General features: G+C 41.7%; 1 protein-coding gene across 1 annotated transcript; it reads left to right on the top strand.

The window, feature by feature from the left end:
- The first annotated feature begins 8,588 nt into the window (after positions 1–8,588).
- Positions 8,589–11,031, top strand: LOC148030841 (cytochrome P450 CYP736A12-like). Its single transcript, XM_087684376.1, has 2 exons — positions 8,589–9,886; positions 10,125–11,031. The coding sequence occupies exons 1-2, from the start codon at positions 8,915–8,917 to the stop codon at positions 10,740–10,742; spliced, it is 1,590 nt and encodes a 529-aa protein (XP_087540502.1). The 5' UTR covers positions 8,589–8,914; the 3' UTR covers positions 10,743–11,031.
- Positions 11,032–16,055: the final 5,024 nt, after the last annotated feature.

The raw sequence follows: 16,055 nt of genomic DNA, 5'->3' as shown, positions 1-16,055 counted from the left end.
TCCATGTTTTGATCGGACATCTTGTAAAATCTCAAACAGTCTCACACACTCGAAATCTCATTGGAGGAATGCACGTAGCTCAAATTTGGGTTTACAAGGCTTGCTTTTTTTATTAAAAAAATATGGCTTTCTGCGATCTTTCTTCTTTTGCGGATACGGCAATTAATGACAGTCTTCTTCCAAGTGAATACATCTTCTATATAGTGTCATGTGACATTATGCTTGCTAGAAATCGACTCTCTCAAAGTGCAGGTGTGGACAAGAGCTTGTTGAAGTTTTTGGGATTGATTCGAGAAGAGCTTAGTGTGAACATCCACTATGGGAAGGTTTAGTAAAGCTTAAGAACCTTAAGCTTTTAAAGAAAAATATTTGATAATTCTTTTGGCATCATGCAGGATTGTGTCAACTTTTTTATGACGTCGTTGGCGATGAGTACATCCTACTGCCACAGTCATTGGATTTTGAAGAGTTTAAACTTATCTTAAGATTTATTGAGCTTATAAACTCAATTTTGATGAAATTTCTTGTCTATTTTTTTGAGAAGAAAAAGACTTAATAAAGGAGCATGAGAAGTGGTCATTCGCCTCTCCGGAGACTGGTCCTTCGTGATTTGACAACACAACAGGGACTTCTTCACCGCGAGGAACACGCTAGTATCAATGGTTTGTCGTGAGACTGCCTATAGAGCCTATACGTTCCAAGAGCTTCGTCTTCATGCACGAGATGGTAAGCGATTGGAAGCCCTTAATCTCAGCTTCACAAGGCATGTATTTATATATTTATTAATCTCCAAGCTAAAATATAGCCCAATTTACAATTAGCATGCTTTGGCTTTTGTGTTTGCTTTTGTCCAAATAAAGAGTAAAGCGTTTAGGAGTCCTAAAAGTCGGAATGTACTCAAATACAATGTTAAATAATAGAAAATTTAAACCGAGTGCCTGTGCGCATACAAAATAATAAATCTTTGTCAAGTGCTTTAATAAATAAGCGCGTCCAAATCAATATTGACGCCACGCCTTTAGTCATAAGGCATGTGCCCATCAAAAATGATAATTTCTTCTAGATAATCTGAATACACGCCATCGCCCGGTGCTTCCCAACGCCACCACTGCCTACTCTACGCATCAACTGAAGCATTCACAATTGTTAGAAAATAATAAGATAAAATCCACAAAAGTGAATACCTAGCAGTCTTGAACTACAAAATAAATAAATAGGTTGAAACTATGTCCTAACCTTAATTTAATATGAGTGCACTCTAAACTCATAAATATCCAATAATTTAAATATGTATTTTGCGCAATCACCCTCTATGGAATCATCCACGTGCACATTAAATTAACATGACGCCCAAAAAGGACAGGCGTCCCCGTCAACTTCTTGCACAAGGAATCCACCTTGTGTACAAGCCCTAGAAAATAAATATAGTTTTACGGAATTCATTGCAAAACCTCATGGAATCCACTGTGGAATATGCCTCCTGGCATATCCCATAGAGATTGAGGAGGAAGATTGGGTGTTGGTCTACGATAGCAGTCTAGACAAGTAGCACAATGATATCCGCAAAGTTTCAAGACAATGGTTTAGGCCTTATTTGGTGCAAAGTAAGTCCATATGACAACGCTACATATTCCTTAGCAAAGCTTGATGGTACGGCCTTGCAGATTCCGATTGCAAGAAAGAGAATCAAACTATTCAAGAGGAGAGATGGTGTAGCCTATGCAGTTGAGGAGTTGGATGATGAGTTTTATGATGGACTTGAGTAGGAGATGATGTAGATGAGGATGTGAATATTGCAAATGATTTTGCACAAGATGAGAAGATTTCATTTACCACCAAGCTCAGCGGTGATAAGAATGTGTAGGTTAGGAGGGGGTGGATGTTGTGACGCTAGGCGTCCACCATGTTGTTTGAACTCATTAGTCAACGTCATTAGGAATTTGTTTTTTGTTGTGTGTGTCTTTTCGTTTGTCGTTCAATTTGAGCTCTTAGTTTGAAAATTTTATTGCTTTGTTCTATCCTAAATTTTTTGTATTCACTGAGTAGTACTCAGGCACAAATAACCCGCATGTATGTTTGTGTGTGTGGTAGCTTATATAAATGCTTGCTTGTGTGTCTATGTTGTTCATGTATCCAAAAAATTGTAAAATGATGATCAGGGTTTTTAGTGTATGCAATTTAATGTCAAGACAAGCGGGAATGCCAAAATTGTACGGGATTCTAACAGCCATATGAACTCAGTCTAATCCAAAGTCAAGAGAGCAAGACATGAAGATCAGTTGCTTAAACTGAAGCAACATCTTGGAATGAGTTTATAAGAAACCTAGGGACATAAGATGCATAAGATGACAAGATTTAGATTGAAACGAAAAAAAACGTCGCTCTGCCCATAAAATAGCTTCTATTGTCGTACTTTTTTTTTCACCACCATCTAATCATTTTAGTAATGGCATAGAGAGGAAAGAGTCTTCTATTGAAGATTATTGAATATAGTCCATGAACATAGTCTGAAAGGATCTATGACGACAGAGGTTATTGCACAGTGCTGCTAGAATGATGATGTGAGTCAAGACTTGCCAATGAAGGATAAACATGTTAGAATTGCAGGGAGTACGTTTGAGGCTCTATCATTGTAGGGCTATGAATGTCTAAAACAACTGCTTTCACAAGACTCTGTAGGCAAACTTAAAAGATTAGTACATCAGTCTTTTGCACATATAGGTCATCTTGTGAGGTTGCTCCTGGAAGTGATGGACCTCTTCTAGATTCTAGAAACTCTACCACCCAAGGACAAACACAACTCTAGCTAGTGTTGCTCAGGTTTAAAGACACTAGTGTAGCAGGACAGAAGCCTACATTTGGCACAGGGAAACTTAGTTCTTGTGAACAACATGGAAAGTGTGAAGCAAAAAAGGAGTTAGGATTAGACCACAAGAGGCTAAGACTTGATGAGTACAGCTTGCAAGGTGATGTTTTAAGCAGTCTTAGTATAGCTAAAAAGGTGTTTTGTGAAAAGTAGCTTTCTGAATGTGTAAAAGCTACAAAAACTAAGAATAGCATAGGAAAAAACTTGGCAAAAAGTGGATGTTTATCAAGAACATGATTGACATCCAAACATCGTGTGGCTTCAATAGAAAACTTGATGTCGGGTAATACCATGAAGGACAATGAATGCCTTATGAAGCAATAGGCTCAAGAGGGCAGTCATTTATTAATGTCGGTTCTCTGACTCTCCAAGGACAAGAGCACTGCAAATGAGATTACACTTGCTTAACTTGCCCTGCCAGTGGTGTTGATAGTTGCATTAACGTGTAAAAGGGCAAGATCTACAGCCCCTTATAGACGTGAATTGAGAACCAAGTCTACAAAGTAGATCAAAGTGAAACTTATCCCAGTGGTCAATCACAAATCTACGTATTCCTTAGCAAAGCTTGATGGTACGGCCTTGTGGATTCCGATTGCAGGAAAGAGAATCAAGCTATTCAAGAGGAGAGATGATGTAGCCTATGCAGTTGAGGAGTTGGATGATGAGTTTTATGATGGACTTGAGTAGGAGATGATGTAGATGAGGATGTGAATATTCCATATGATTTTGCAGAAGATGAGAAGATTGTGTTTACCGCCAAGCTTGGCGGTGATAAGAATGTGTAGGTTAGGAGGGGGTGGATGTTGTGACGCTATGCATCCACCATTGGGAACCTGAGGGCAGAGTTATTCGCCACGAATTTGAACTCATTAGTCATCATCATTAGGAATTTGTTTTCCGTTGTGTGTGTCTTTTCATTTTTCATTCAATTTGAACTCTTAGTTTGAAAATTTGATTGCTTTGTTCTATCCTAAATTTTTTGTATTCACTGAGTAGTACTCAGGCATAAATAACCCGCATGTATGTTTATGTGTCTGGTAGCTCATATAAATGCTTGCTTGTGTGTCTATGTTGTTCATGTATCCAGAAACTTGTAAAATGATGATAAGGGTTTTTAGTGTATGCAGTTTAATGTAAAGATAAGTGGGAATGCCAGATTTGTACGGGATTCTTACGACCATATGAACTCTATCTAATCCAAAGTCAAGAGGGCAAGACATAAAGAGCAGTTGCTTAAACTGAAGCAACATCTTGGAATGAGTTTATAAAAAACATAGGGACATAAGATGCATAAGATGACAAGCTTTAGATTGAAACGAAGAAAAATGTCGCTCTGCCCATAAAACGGCTCCTATTGTTAGGAATTTTTTTTTCACCACCATCTAATCATTTTAGTAATGGCATAGAGAGGGAAGAGTCTTCTATTGAAGATTATCGAATATAGTTCATGAACTTAGTCTAAAAGTATCTATGATAAAGGTTATTGCACAGTGCTACCAGAATGATGCTGTGAGTCAAGACTTGCCAATGAAGGATAAACATGTTAGAATTGCAAGGAATATGTTTGAGGCTCTATCATTGCAGGGCTATGAATGTCTAAAACAACTGCTTTCACAAGACTTTGCAAGTAAACTTGAAAGATTAGTACAGTAGTCTGTTGCACATAGGTCATCTTGTGAGGCTGCTCCTAGAAGTGATGGACCTCTTCTAAACTCTATAAACTCTACCACCCAAGGACAATCGCAACTGAAGCCAATGTTGCTCAGGTTAAAGACACTAGTGTAGGACAGAAGCCTACCATTGGCACATGGAAACTTATTTCTTGTGAACAACATGGAAAGTGTGAAGAAAAAAGGGAGTCATGATTAGACCGCAAGAGGCTATGACTTGATGAGTGCAACTTGCAAGGTGATGTTTTAAGCAGTCTTAGTGTAGCCAAAAAGGTGTTTTGTGAAAATCAGCTTTTTGAATGTGTAAAAGCTACAGAAACTGAGAATAGCATAAGAAAAAGCTTGGCAAAAAGTGGATGTTTATCAGGAACATGATTGACATCCAAACATCCTGTGGCTTCAATAGAAAACTTGATGTCGGGTAATACTATGAAGGACAATGAATGCCCTATGAAGCAACAAGTTCAAGAGGGTAGTCATTTATAACTGTTAGTTCTTTGACTCTCCAACAACCCCTTATAGACATGAATTGAGAACCCCAAGTGTGCAAAGTAGATCAAAGTTAAGCCTATCCTCACGACTCATGAGGTTTTAGCTTCATCACCTTTGACAGCGAGTAGGTGGTAGAGGAGTTCCTTGTGTAAGGAAAGTCAAGAGAACTAGGGGTGCTATGGGAAGAAAGGGCCAATGTCTGCAATACGAATAGTCGACCTACAGCTTCACTAATGTACTACCTTCATGCAAAGAATCTGTCACCATCAATAAGTGAAATCAACAGCGAGAGCTTGGGTTCACCTTCTCCCTTCATGTAAAACAGACATCTAGTGATTCCTGATCCCTCATCAAATGAACTAAAGCTTTTGAAATCTCTGATGGGGTTGGAAAAGATGTTGTGTAGGCCCTACATGATACTATAAAAAACCAAGTTGCTGGAACAGAGTACTTGAAGTAAAAGAATATTTTTTCTGAATGCCCTTGATAAAGAGATTACAAAGACTCTATTTTGCTAAAACATATTGGTCTTGGCTTGGAAGTTGACAAGTTCGTTTGCAAGCTATTGAAGATCTATCTACTTGGAGAGCTTGGCTTGGATGCTTAAGGATAAGCACTTGGATTTGGGATTTATTCATTATTGAAGCTCTTGAACTTCATTGAATACTCAACTTGGCTATGGGTTTAGCTGTCGTGATTGAGCTTTGATTTTATAATCTAGCTTTGGATTTGTACTTGGGTTAGAGTTGCAATATACTAGACATTTGTCATCAAATTTTTTATCTTGAATCCATCTTGATCTTGCTTCCATCTTGCATAGCATCCTTGCGATGACAAGTGACTTTTGTGAACTCTTGCACGTATTCCGTGCGACAACGCTCATAGTACATCCACATATGAATCCCCTATATATCCTAATGATGTCAAGCAATGGCTCAGATAGACACATTTACCCACCAATCATTGCAAAACAATTTAAGAATAATGAATACTTGAAATCAAATCAAACATCAAAGAAATAAAGGCAACCATACCTTTGATGTTTTGTGACTTTGCATCTTCCTTCTCCTCTCCTTTTCTCCAATATGGGGAGCTTGTGGTTAAAACCCTAAATCATTTAAAACAACGTGAGAGAAAGAGGGCGCAAACACTAATTCATAGGGGAAGAAATCTTATAATGCAAAAGGGGCACAAAACTTAAAATGCAAGGTGGGGTGCAAGCCCTTAAATACAAAGAGGAAACTACCTAGAGAAGTGACCTAACCCTAACTTTTAACTTGGTCTATATTAATGGCCCAAGGTCTCAATTGTATTTAGCCTTTTGGTGCATCCATGTAGTAGAAAGCTATGTTAGTGCTAAACCTATATTCCATATTCATGCTCAAAGCTTTAGAAAACATATCATGAAGGTGAGAAAAAAGAAAAGATTGGGATTTGGAGAGTGCTCATCTAGAAGCTTGAGGTACAATATTGCTCCACTCACTCCATATCTTCTCAATCGATAATGATGATGAAGAATAATAATAATAAAGAATGAGTCATACATATTACAGCTTGCAATATTTTTTCACTCAGAGTGCACTTATGGAACATGATTGGCAAGTCATGACTGTGCAACACATGTTGCTTATGGGAAGAATTTGGTTAAGCATCGTGTAAGTGATGCTTTTGAGTTTGTTATGCATCATTATGAGCATTGTTGATCCATCATCCGTGCATGACAACTTTTTACATGTATATACGATGCTAATTTTAGTCACATATGTGATGCTTATCGATTTTAACCCCCAATCACAAATGCCCCCAATGTCCTATAGTTTCTATTTTGTTTTCCCTCTTCTTTGCAGCATTTGAGGTAGAGCATTACACCTAAGAGCAATGTATGTTGTAGAGAGTAAACTATTTTTTTTGTAGTGTACACACACGCACGCACGCACGCATGCACCCACCCACACACACACACACAAAGATAACTCCCTTTATGGGGTAGCATTATTCCATGTCCTCTCTTGCTATTTTTGCCTCTTTCAAGCCTTAAATTTAGATCTACTAATATTCTCAACTTTAGGAGACATTTCTTTTCTGACTTCTCATCACTCCCTTGGAAGCCAAAAGACTTGCCATATAGCAAAGCATCTAATGTACATATGATTTTTATCAAGTGAGACATGCTCGTCACTGTTGTCTTTACGTGAAAATCATGTATTTCTTTGGGTAGCCCATACTAATACTCATCTATCCAATCTAAAAGGGCAACAACATGATAAGAAGTAGCAAGAAACAATGCCTCCCAAAATCTTTTGTTATATTGCTCTAAGTTCTTACATTGGGAGGCGTTCAATTTATGCCAAGGTCCATGCAATCATTACATCAACCTCAAATGTGCTCGTCAACTATATGGAAGCAAACACTTGCTTAAAATGTACCCATGTTGGCAATGCTCTACCTTGCATTGGAAGTGATGCTAGCCATTATAAATGCATTACCCTCCTTCAAGAAAGGGGTTGTGTTGTGCACTTCGGATAACTCTGTGAAGTTTTCTACTGATTATGCCACATCAAACTACTTAATAAAAGTCAAATCTTTTATTTTGTCTCATGCACCTTTAAATATTTCAAACTTCACTACTTTGCAACCCTCATTAAGGCCTTTTGCCTAACTACCTTTTGGTGCCACATTATCATAAACAAGTGGTTGCAAAAAAGATACATTGGCTACATTTACATCAGGACCAATATTCATTCCATGGGCCCAATACACACTAAGGTTAGCATATGCATTTCCAAATACACTTGTTTTTGTAGCAAGAACCAATCTAATGTGCCTACACATGGGATTATGCATACCATGAGCCATTCCTAGATACTTCAAACTATGCATTCCATACATTGCTTGTTGGGTATTTCTATGTGGATGTTATCGTTTCTTACGATAGAACCAAAAGTTTAGCCTTGGAGAGGAATGAAAGACACACATGGTTGCATGTTCAAAAAGACGCTCGTGTGCAACTGGAATGTGTTTATAATGAACTTATTCAAGGTTTCTGTTTTTGTTTCTTCATGCTTATTACAAGAAGTTCATTATAAACACATTCATCAAGTTGCAACGTAGTATGTGACATATTTCCAAGTCAAAGTTACCTTATCTAATGATACAACCAAAAGTTTAGTTTTGTAGAGAAACGAAACACTCGAGTCTTGACTCTCCCATGATATCACCAAGATCCACTTGGAGTTCATCTTTTACTTGATTGGTTAGCCGTATTGTAAGGTTCTTTTCCTTTTGCTCTTTTTGCGTTGTCATGAATTGAGTTCAAACTTCAAAGCGGATATCGACAAAGGTTCTCACGATCATGCGGGCCGCGGCATGCCTTTTCTGAGGTTTTGAGAGACTCAACTTTCAAGTTCAGGTTGGCAAGTAGCACGTTTTTTCAAACCGTTGACAGGACTTTAGTTGTATCGTGATCCACTGATCCGTTCCTTAGCTTGGCATGTATGATGATGCCGCCCAATATGGTTTCTCGGGACTGGGGAGTCTAACTGTTAACACAGCTTGTTTTCGTGTTTATCAAACAAGCGACTCATTCAAAAAAAACATCAGGCTGCAGTAATTTCAAACCGGACCGGAGACTTTCTTGTCGATCGTCACATCAACATGGAACCGTTGTAGTTATAAGCTATAAGCTGGACGGGGGAACTTAATCTGCAGTGCATAAGATCGCAGTCCTTGTAGGTAGTCGGCTCACAGATATATAGCCGAGGCATAGATCAGATTTCCAACGTGTGCTTGCAGCTGAGACATAGATTAGCCGCCCTACAATAAGCTCGATCAGGCTTGAATTCACCAATTGCTGCAACATATAAGATTACGATCGACTTGACTGGAGATGGCCATAGCGTCGGCGGTGATTGATGGAACTTACATAAGTAATTGGAATAATGATAATATAGGGGTCAGCGTGGCGTTAATGTGCGCAGCAATAGCCCTACTACTAGTACTGTATGTGTGGAGAACATTTAGGGTGGATGGTGCGAGGCGGCTGCCGCCGTCCCCGCCGGGTTCTCTGCCAATCCTTGGGCACCTCCACCTGCTGGCGCAGGACAATCTACCGCACCAGGCCCTATGCAAGCTGGCGAAGAAGCACGGCCCGCTCATGTACATGCGCCTGGGGTCGGCCCCGACGATCGTGGTATCGTCGCCGGAGCTGGCGAGGGAAGTCCTGAAGACGCACGACCTGACCTTCGCCACGAGGCCCTGGACGGCGGCGGGCGAGCACATGTTCTACAACTGCACGGACGTGCTCTGCTCCGCCTACGGTCCCTACTGGAGGCAGGTCCGGCAGATCTGCGTGCTGGAGATGTTCGGCCCCAAGCGCATGAACGAGTTCAGGCCCGTCCGGGCGGAGGAAATGGCGACCGTGGTGCGCTCCGTGCGGGACCGCGCAGGCAGCCCCTTGGAGATCCGGCCCCTTCTGTTCGACATGCTCTGCAACGTCCTCTTCCGCATGACCGTCGGCATGAACGCCCGCGAGATGGCCTCCGTGGTGCCGGGCGTCGACTTCTCCGAGGTGGTGATGTACAACCTGTCGAAGCTCCTGGGCACCTTCAACATCGGCGACGTCCTGCCTTACCTGCGGTGGCTGGACCTCCAGGGCTGCGTCCGCCAGATGAAGGCGCTCGCCAAGAAGAGCGACGCCGTCCTCCAGGGCGTACTCGACCGGCGCCGCGCCGATGATCGGGCCGTCCAGGACAAGAAGACGCCGCCAAATCGCCGAACCGACCTCCTGGATCTGCTGCTCTCCCTGCAGAGGACCTCCGACAGCAACATTACGGACGACAACGTCAAAGCAGTCTTATACGTACGTCGTGACGAGCCTGACCTGGGCTCCCTCCACACACGCACGCACGCACACACCCACACCCAGTACACACGCGCACACAATCTGCAAGAGTGATTAGTTAGATATTTGTCTCTCCTACTCGGTATAATATTGTTCACTATTTACAAGCAGCAAGACTAGCGCGTCAACTAGCTCCTAGCCTCCTATGATAAACAGTACATGACATCGCTACGATTGGTCGTTGGTGCTTGTGCAGGACATGTTTGCTGCGGGAGTCGACACATCGACCATCACAGTCGAATGGGGCATGGCAGAACTGCTCAAGAAGCCAAGCGAGCTAGAGAAGCTAAGGGCGGAGATCGACTCGGTGGTGGGCAAGGAGCGGATGGTGGAGGAGTCGGACATACCCAACCTACCATTCTTGCAGGCCGTGGCGAAGGAGACAATGCGACTACACCCGGGGGGCCCTCTCATGTTCCCCCACCTGTCCACGCAGGCTTGTGAGATAGGGGGCTTCCACATCCCAGCCAAGACTCGGCTCATAGTCAACGTGTGGGCCATCGGTAGGGACGAGGCCTCCTGGGACAAACCCACAGAGTTCTGCCCCGACCGGTTTGTGGGTAGCAACCTCGACGTCAAAGGCCACCACTTCCAGCTCTTGCCCTTTGGATCTGGCCGTCGCGGCTGCCCGGGCATGCCCTTGGCCATCACTGTCGTCCAGACCGTTCTTGCCACTCTCGTCCATGCCTTTGATTGGTCTCTCCAAGACCCTAACCAAGATATGTCGGAGCTCTTTGGCGTCACCATTTGTATGGCCTCTCCCCTTGTTGCAGTGGCCAAACCCAGGCTGGCAGGCCACCTCTACCTGAGGTAAATTGCATGGTGACTACAGAAATGATCCCATCTTTAATGACTAAGCATGCGAATGATGCCCCCGTGTTAGTGTACTCCTCTTAGCTCTTTCCATACCCTAGCGGTTTGGCCTAAAACTAGAGAAGGTACTTTGCATAGGATCAACGCCAAGAGACTAGTTTGGCATAAAACTAGAGAAGGTACGTTGTGTAAGTTCTAAAGGTGATCAACTTCACAATGCCAAGAGATTGCCGCAATGTATTTGGGTCTTTCTCGCTTTTGCATGAATATATTTACTCCACCTTCTAATAGATCTCCACTTTCTGCATCTAAAATAACCTTTCACGAAAGGGGACAAGTTTTGCTACTTGCGGCTCGGTTAATTATTGCAATAACGAGTTTATTTGATGTTATGTTTTGCATACAAAGTTAGTATTAGTATAATTACGCACAAGGCTCATTTGAGAACACGTACATAACCTTCCAACCTAGGGCTTTTCTTGGAGCCTTTAATGGGCATTTAGCTGGATGGTGGACCACAGTCATATCATCATCCTACATTATTGGTCATACTATTGTTTCGTTACAAAGAAGAATAATTGACATACGCAACTACTATAAGGTGTGAGGGCTTGCCTCATACCACATATACATGCCGGCCCACTATAATTCCATCATTGAGTTTTAAACTTAGACTTTTTGTGTATCCACAAGTCCAAGCCTTCCTAGTGATATAACCTCAGTATAGGCTATTCTTGTTTCCCTGCTATTTGCTAAACGAGTGACCTCCCTCTTAGGCTCGAGTGTCTTATCATTCAAATAGAATTTTTGTTCCAACTCCCCAAAGGCCTCTCCTACAAAGAGATCCATAGCTTTTGGCTCAATTCATGACCCTTTCCTATGTGGATTTTCAAATGTGTCATTGCTACCAACCAAACTAGGTAGGGCTTTAGTCCTAGGTCCGTCACATCGTTGTATCCCAAAGCAGCGCATATTATTGGATGTATCATTATGGCCTCTACTCTCATCCACTTGGAAATTGACCATGGTATATCCACTTGAAGCTCTTTTCTTTTCATCTAACACACCAATCACACTTTTAGAGATTTGGGCCCTCCAAACCCATCTCCTTTTTATCATTGCATGGCTCAATTGGAGGCCACTACTCCTTGTGTTTTTATATTCTTTCATGATGACCGATCTATCTCGGCTCGCTTCCTGTCTATCACTTTCTCTCAATCGGATCCTTTCACTAGATTCAACTCTAGGTGGATCTTTACCACTGTAAACCTTAGATTTCCTATCACCTTGGCTCTCTATAGTTGAGATAGCCTTCACACAGTGGCATACATCAACTATATTTTGGAGCGTCATCTCATTGCCATGATTTTGTTTTAAAATTAGACCATTCACAGGTTAACAACTATGCTTTCCACATTAGGTCTATACTGACTTTCATCTAGCTCATGGCTTTGGAACGTGGAATTGGCTGCAATAGGATGCCATGGTTCTTGGGTCAAAGGATCATTATAGTCAATGCCACACTCCCTAGTGTACATGTCATTTGCACCTCCAAGAGAACTCCAGCATGACTAGAATTCAATAAATGTTGGCATTCCTTATGGATTTCAAGGGTGCAGGAAAAACTCCAATAGTTCTCCCAACACTTATGAACATATCTCTCATAATCATCTGCGTGAACATTTGCCTCCTTCAGCGACTTAGGGTTTGTCATCTTAACTTGGAACTTCATATTTATTTCCAAGCTGCTGACAAAGAGTTCACCAATCATATCTTCTGGTAGCTGACTAACTTTCCTTGGCTAGAGCTTCAAGATGTCATTAAAGGATCTCATGTACTCTTTGATGGAGGTATATAACACTTGTCGAATCTGTATAAGCTGTCCCAAGACCTGAGTCATAGGAACCTTCTTTTCATATTTATCCAAAAATCTATCACATAATTCCTCAAATGATTTGATTGACTCTCTTGGGAGGCTCCAATACCATTCCTTGCCTCTCCCTTTAGGGTATGCAAGAACACAAGCATCCAATGTAGATCATCGAACCCACTTGCAAGGCAAGTTAGGCCATATTCTTACAGGTGTAGCTTAAGATCCTCATCCAATAGCCCATAAAACACTAGAAGATCCCTATAAAGAGGAGGGCATTTAGTCCTCTTCTTTGGGATACACTACAACATATACATGCTATAAGGACATTTATATTAACGATGTTTTCTTTATATATAAAAAATGTCCCCGTCATCAGTATTAGCGTCGGTATTAGCATCGCTAGAAAACCGTCGCTATTTGCGTCGCTATTTAGCGACGCACATACCAACTCTAATACCGACCAAAATAGCGATGGTTACAGTGAATTTCCGACGGTAATACCGACGATTGCAGAATACTTTTCCGACGCTGATACCGACGGTTACAGAGAAAAAAAAATTGTGGCAGAGCTGCAGATGCAGCCCTGCCACAATTAGAGCCACATAGGGCTAAGAGACAATTCCTACTGTCAAAGAAGTTAGAAAATGGATCCCAAATAATTACAAGACTTTGCAAACAAGTACTTTCATGACATTAATTAACAGAAATGTGCACTGCATTGATAAAGAAAATAACAGAACTTAAATTGAGAAGTGCTACTGCGACAAAGCAAATATGGAGTCATGCTACAAGATAGAAGTCCAAATCATATATACTTTGCTATTACATATGGAGGATAGAGGCCATAATGCCATACATAATACAAGATGGGGAGTAATCCTATGTAGCCTAATCTACTCTCTACGACTCATCCACATCAGAAAACTCGTATCGCTGTAGTGGTATATCAAAGGGAGTCTGCAATAGCAAATACATATATAATTGTGAGTACCAAATACAAACTGGCATATAATGACAGATTTCTCAAATTAGGAATGATATTTATTACTACTTACCGGTCCTCCATGAGCATAGAGCTTCTCGATCAGGGCACTCAAACCATGCTTCTCCCCATATGTCACCTCCAATGCAGTCGGGTCGCAATTCATAAAACCTTGCTGTGGCACACAAACATTTAAAAAAAACGTACTTGAGATTCATGTTCGAAATACATACATCAACATGGATGTCATTAAATTAGACTCTACCCTATTAATACTTACAAAATATGCCACGAATGTTCCGTGGCCGCCGCTACCAAGGTGATGCACCGATCCTGTGTCCAAGCGTGCCTTTGTTGCGTCCTTCTGCTGCTTCCACTTGTTTGGAGTGGATGTCGCCTCTATTGAGATATCGAGCTCCACTCGTGATACACCAGGGTGACCGTTGTGTATTTATGTCACCGAATTGTCAGTGCAAACGCGGTTGGTACACCGCCCATGAATAATAGCTACATGATAGCTATCCTTATCTACTCTAGTTCGTGGCTCAGTTAGTATGCCACCTTAGTTAGTTGAGTTTGGTTTGAGACCCATATATAGGGTTCTTCTATTTCTTTGTACGAGAGTTCTTTTGGCTTACACAACTAAGAAGAGGAAAACTGTTTTTCAGCCTCCACCTTTGTGTGTATTCCCCCATTGTGCAAGCAAGAAAGCTACAAGTGAGACTCCTTCCTCTCCCACAATCTTGACATGGTATCAGAGCCTTGTTCGTGGTAAGGAGCTCAAGAAAGCAAGCCAAGCTCGCAGTGTTCTGGTAAGAGGAGCAGTGTTGCTTTCATTTTCTGTTTTGGGAGCAGATCTCTACAGGTAGCACAGCCGAAAAGTGCAGGAGTGCATTGTCTCAGGTTGAGACGCCCTTCGCGATGAAGCAAGAGGGCAGTATATGTTGCGGGCGAGGGCTTTAGCCCTCGGCAACCTTGTTTTTTTTATTTGAGGCCATTTCGGGGCCTATTTTGGAGGCGGAAATTTCTGCACGCACTCACGAAAAGGCCCAGTTTTATGCTGTGCAACCACTGTTCTACAGATCGGTGAAAATTTAATGTAGAAATTGCATCGTATGCTTGTGCGCAGAGACATTGGGAGTTACAGAATCATCCCTGTTGCCTGTTAATGCAAAATCGTCACTAGGAAGTGACTGTGTGGTCAAATACCACTTTCATCAGTTTTGCAGATTTGCCTTTGTGAGACTGAAGCTGTGTTCTTTGCAGTGACAGAATTTTTTGCAGTGTTCTGTAATGGCGTCTGATTCTCTCTCACAGATTGTCACTGAAAAGCTTGACAAGAACAACTTCCAAGCATGGAAGTTTAGAATGACGAATTTCCTTATGGAAAAAGGATATTGGGAATTTGTTGCACTAAATGAAGAAGAACCAGTTCTTCCTGATGTTCCCAATCAACAGCAAATGCAGGCATTTAAAGCATGGCATGAGAGAGCCAGGAAAGTTATGTACTGGGTGTCTATCAGCATTTCAGACTCTATGATTGTGCATATTCAAGATGCAAGTACGCCAAAGGAGGCATGGGATACTTTGTCAAAAATATATAGCACAAATACGCAAGCCAGGAAAATGCAGCTCAAGCAAGAGTTGCATAATGTGCAAAGAGAAAATATGAGCATCAATGACTACCACATGAAGGTGAAGAAGATTGCAGATGCACTTGCTTCCATCGGGTCACCAGTGGAAGATGATGATTTAGTTTCTGTGACCTTGAATGGTCTAGGAAAGGATTATGCACAGTTTCAGACATCCATTTCAGTTCGTGAAAGATTTCCTGATTTTGAGGAGCTGATTGCTCTTCTAATTTCTGAGGAGCAAAGAAATGGTGATGCATCTTCTTCAGGAGGAACTTCAAAAGAAGCCGTCTTCTACTCAAATGCTGGAAGAGGTAGAGGCAGAGGTAGAGGAGGCCGATTTGGAGGCCGTGGTAGAAATCAGAATATGCAGCAAACTCAAGAAAACCAGTCCTATGGAGGAGGACATGGTAACTCTAGAGGCAGGGGGAGCCAAAGAGGTCGTGGTGGATGGCAAAGAGGCCAAAATGCAAACAGTAATGTTGAATGCTACTATTGTGGTAAAATGGGTCATATGGCTAAAGACTGCTATAAAAAGCAGAATGACATCATGAATGGAAAACTGCAACAAGGAAATTATGCATCTTCTAGTAGACAGGGTGATGACAGAAATGAGCATCTGTTTATGATGCAGCACATGAACAATTCTGTGACAAGTGCAGAAGAAAGCAACGATGTATGGTATGTTGACTCAGGTGCATCAAACCACATGACAGGTCATGCAGAATGGATGGAGGATGCAAGGAAAATTGAAAAACCAGGATTTGTGGAGACTGGTGATGATACTGCACATCCTATTGTGCAGATCGGAAAATTTCCTTTGTCTAT

Source organism: Lygodium microphyllum, chromosome 9 (assembly GCF_053477565.2).
Source record: "Lygodium microphyllum isolate KBCC chromosome 9, Lygodium_microphyllum_v1.1.10, whole genome shotgun sequence".
Taxonomy (NCBI): Eukaryota; Viridiplantae; Streptophyta; class Polypodiopsida; order Schizaeales; family Lygodiaceae; genus Lygodium; species Lygodium microphyllum.
The sequence above is the reverse complement of the archived record's forward strand: the minus strand, read 5'-3'. Positions and strand labels throughout refer to the sequence as shown.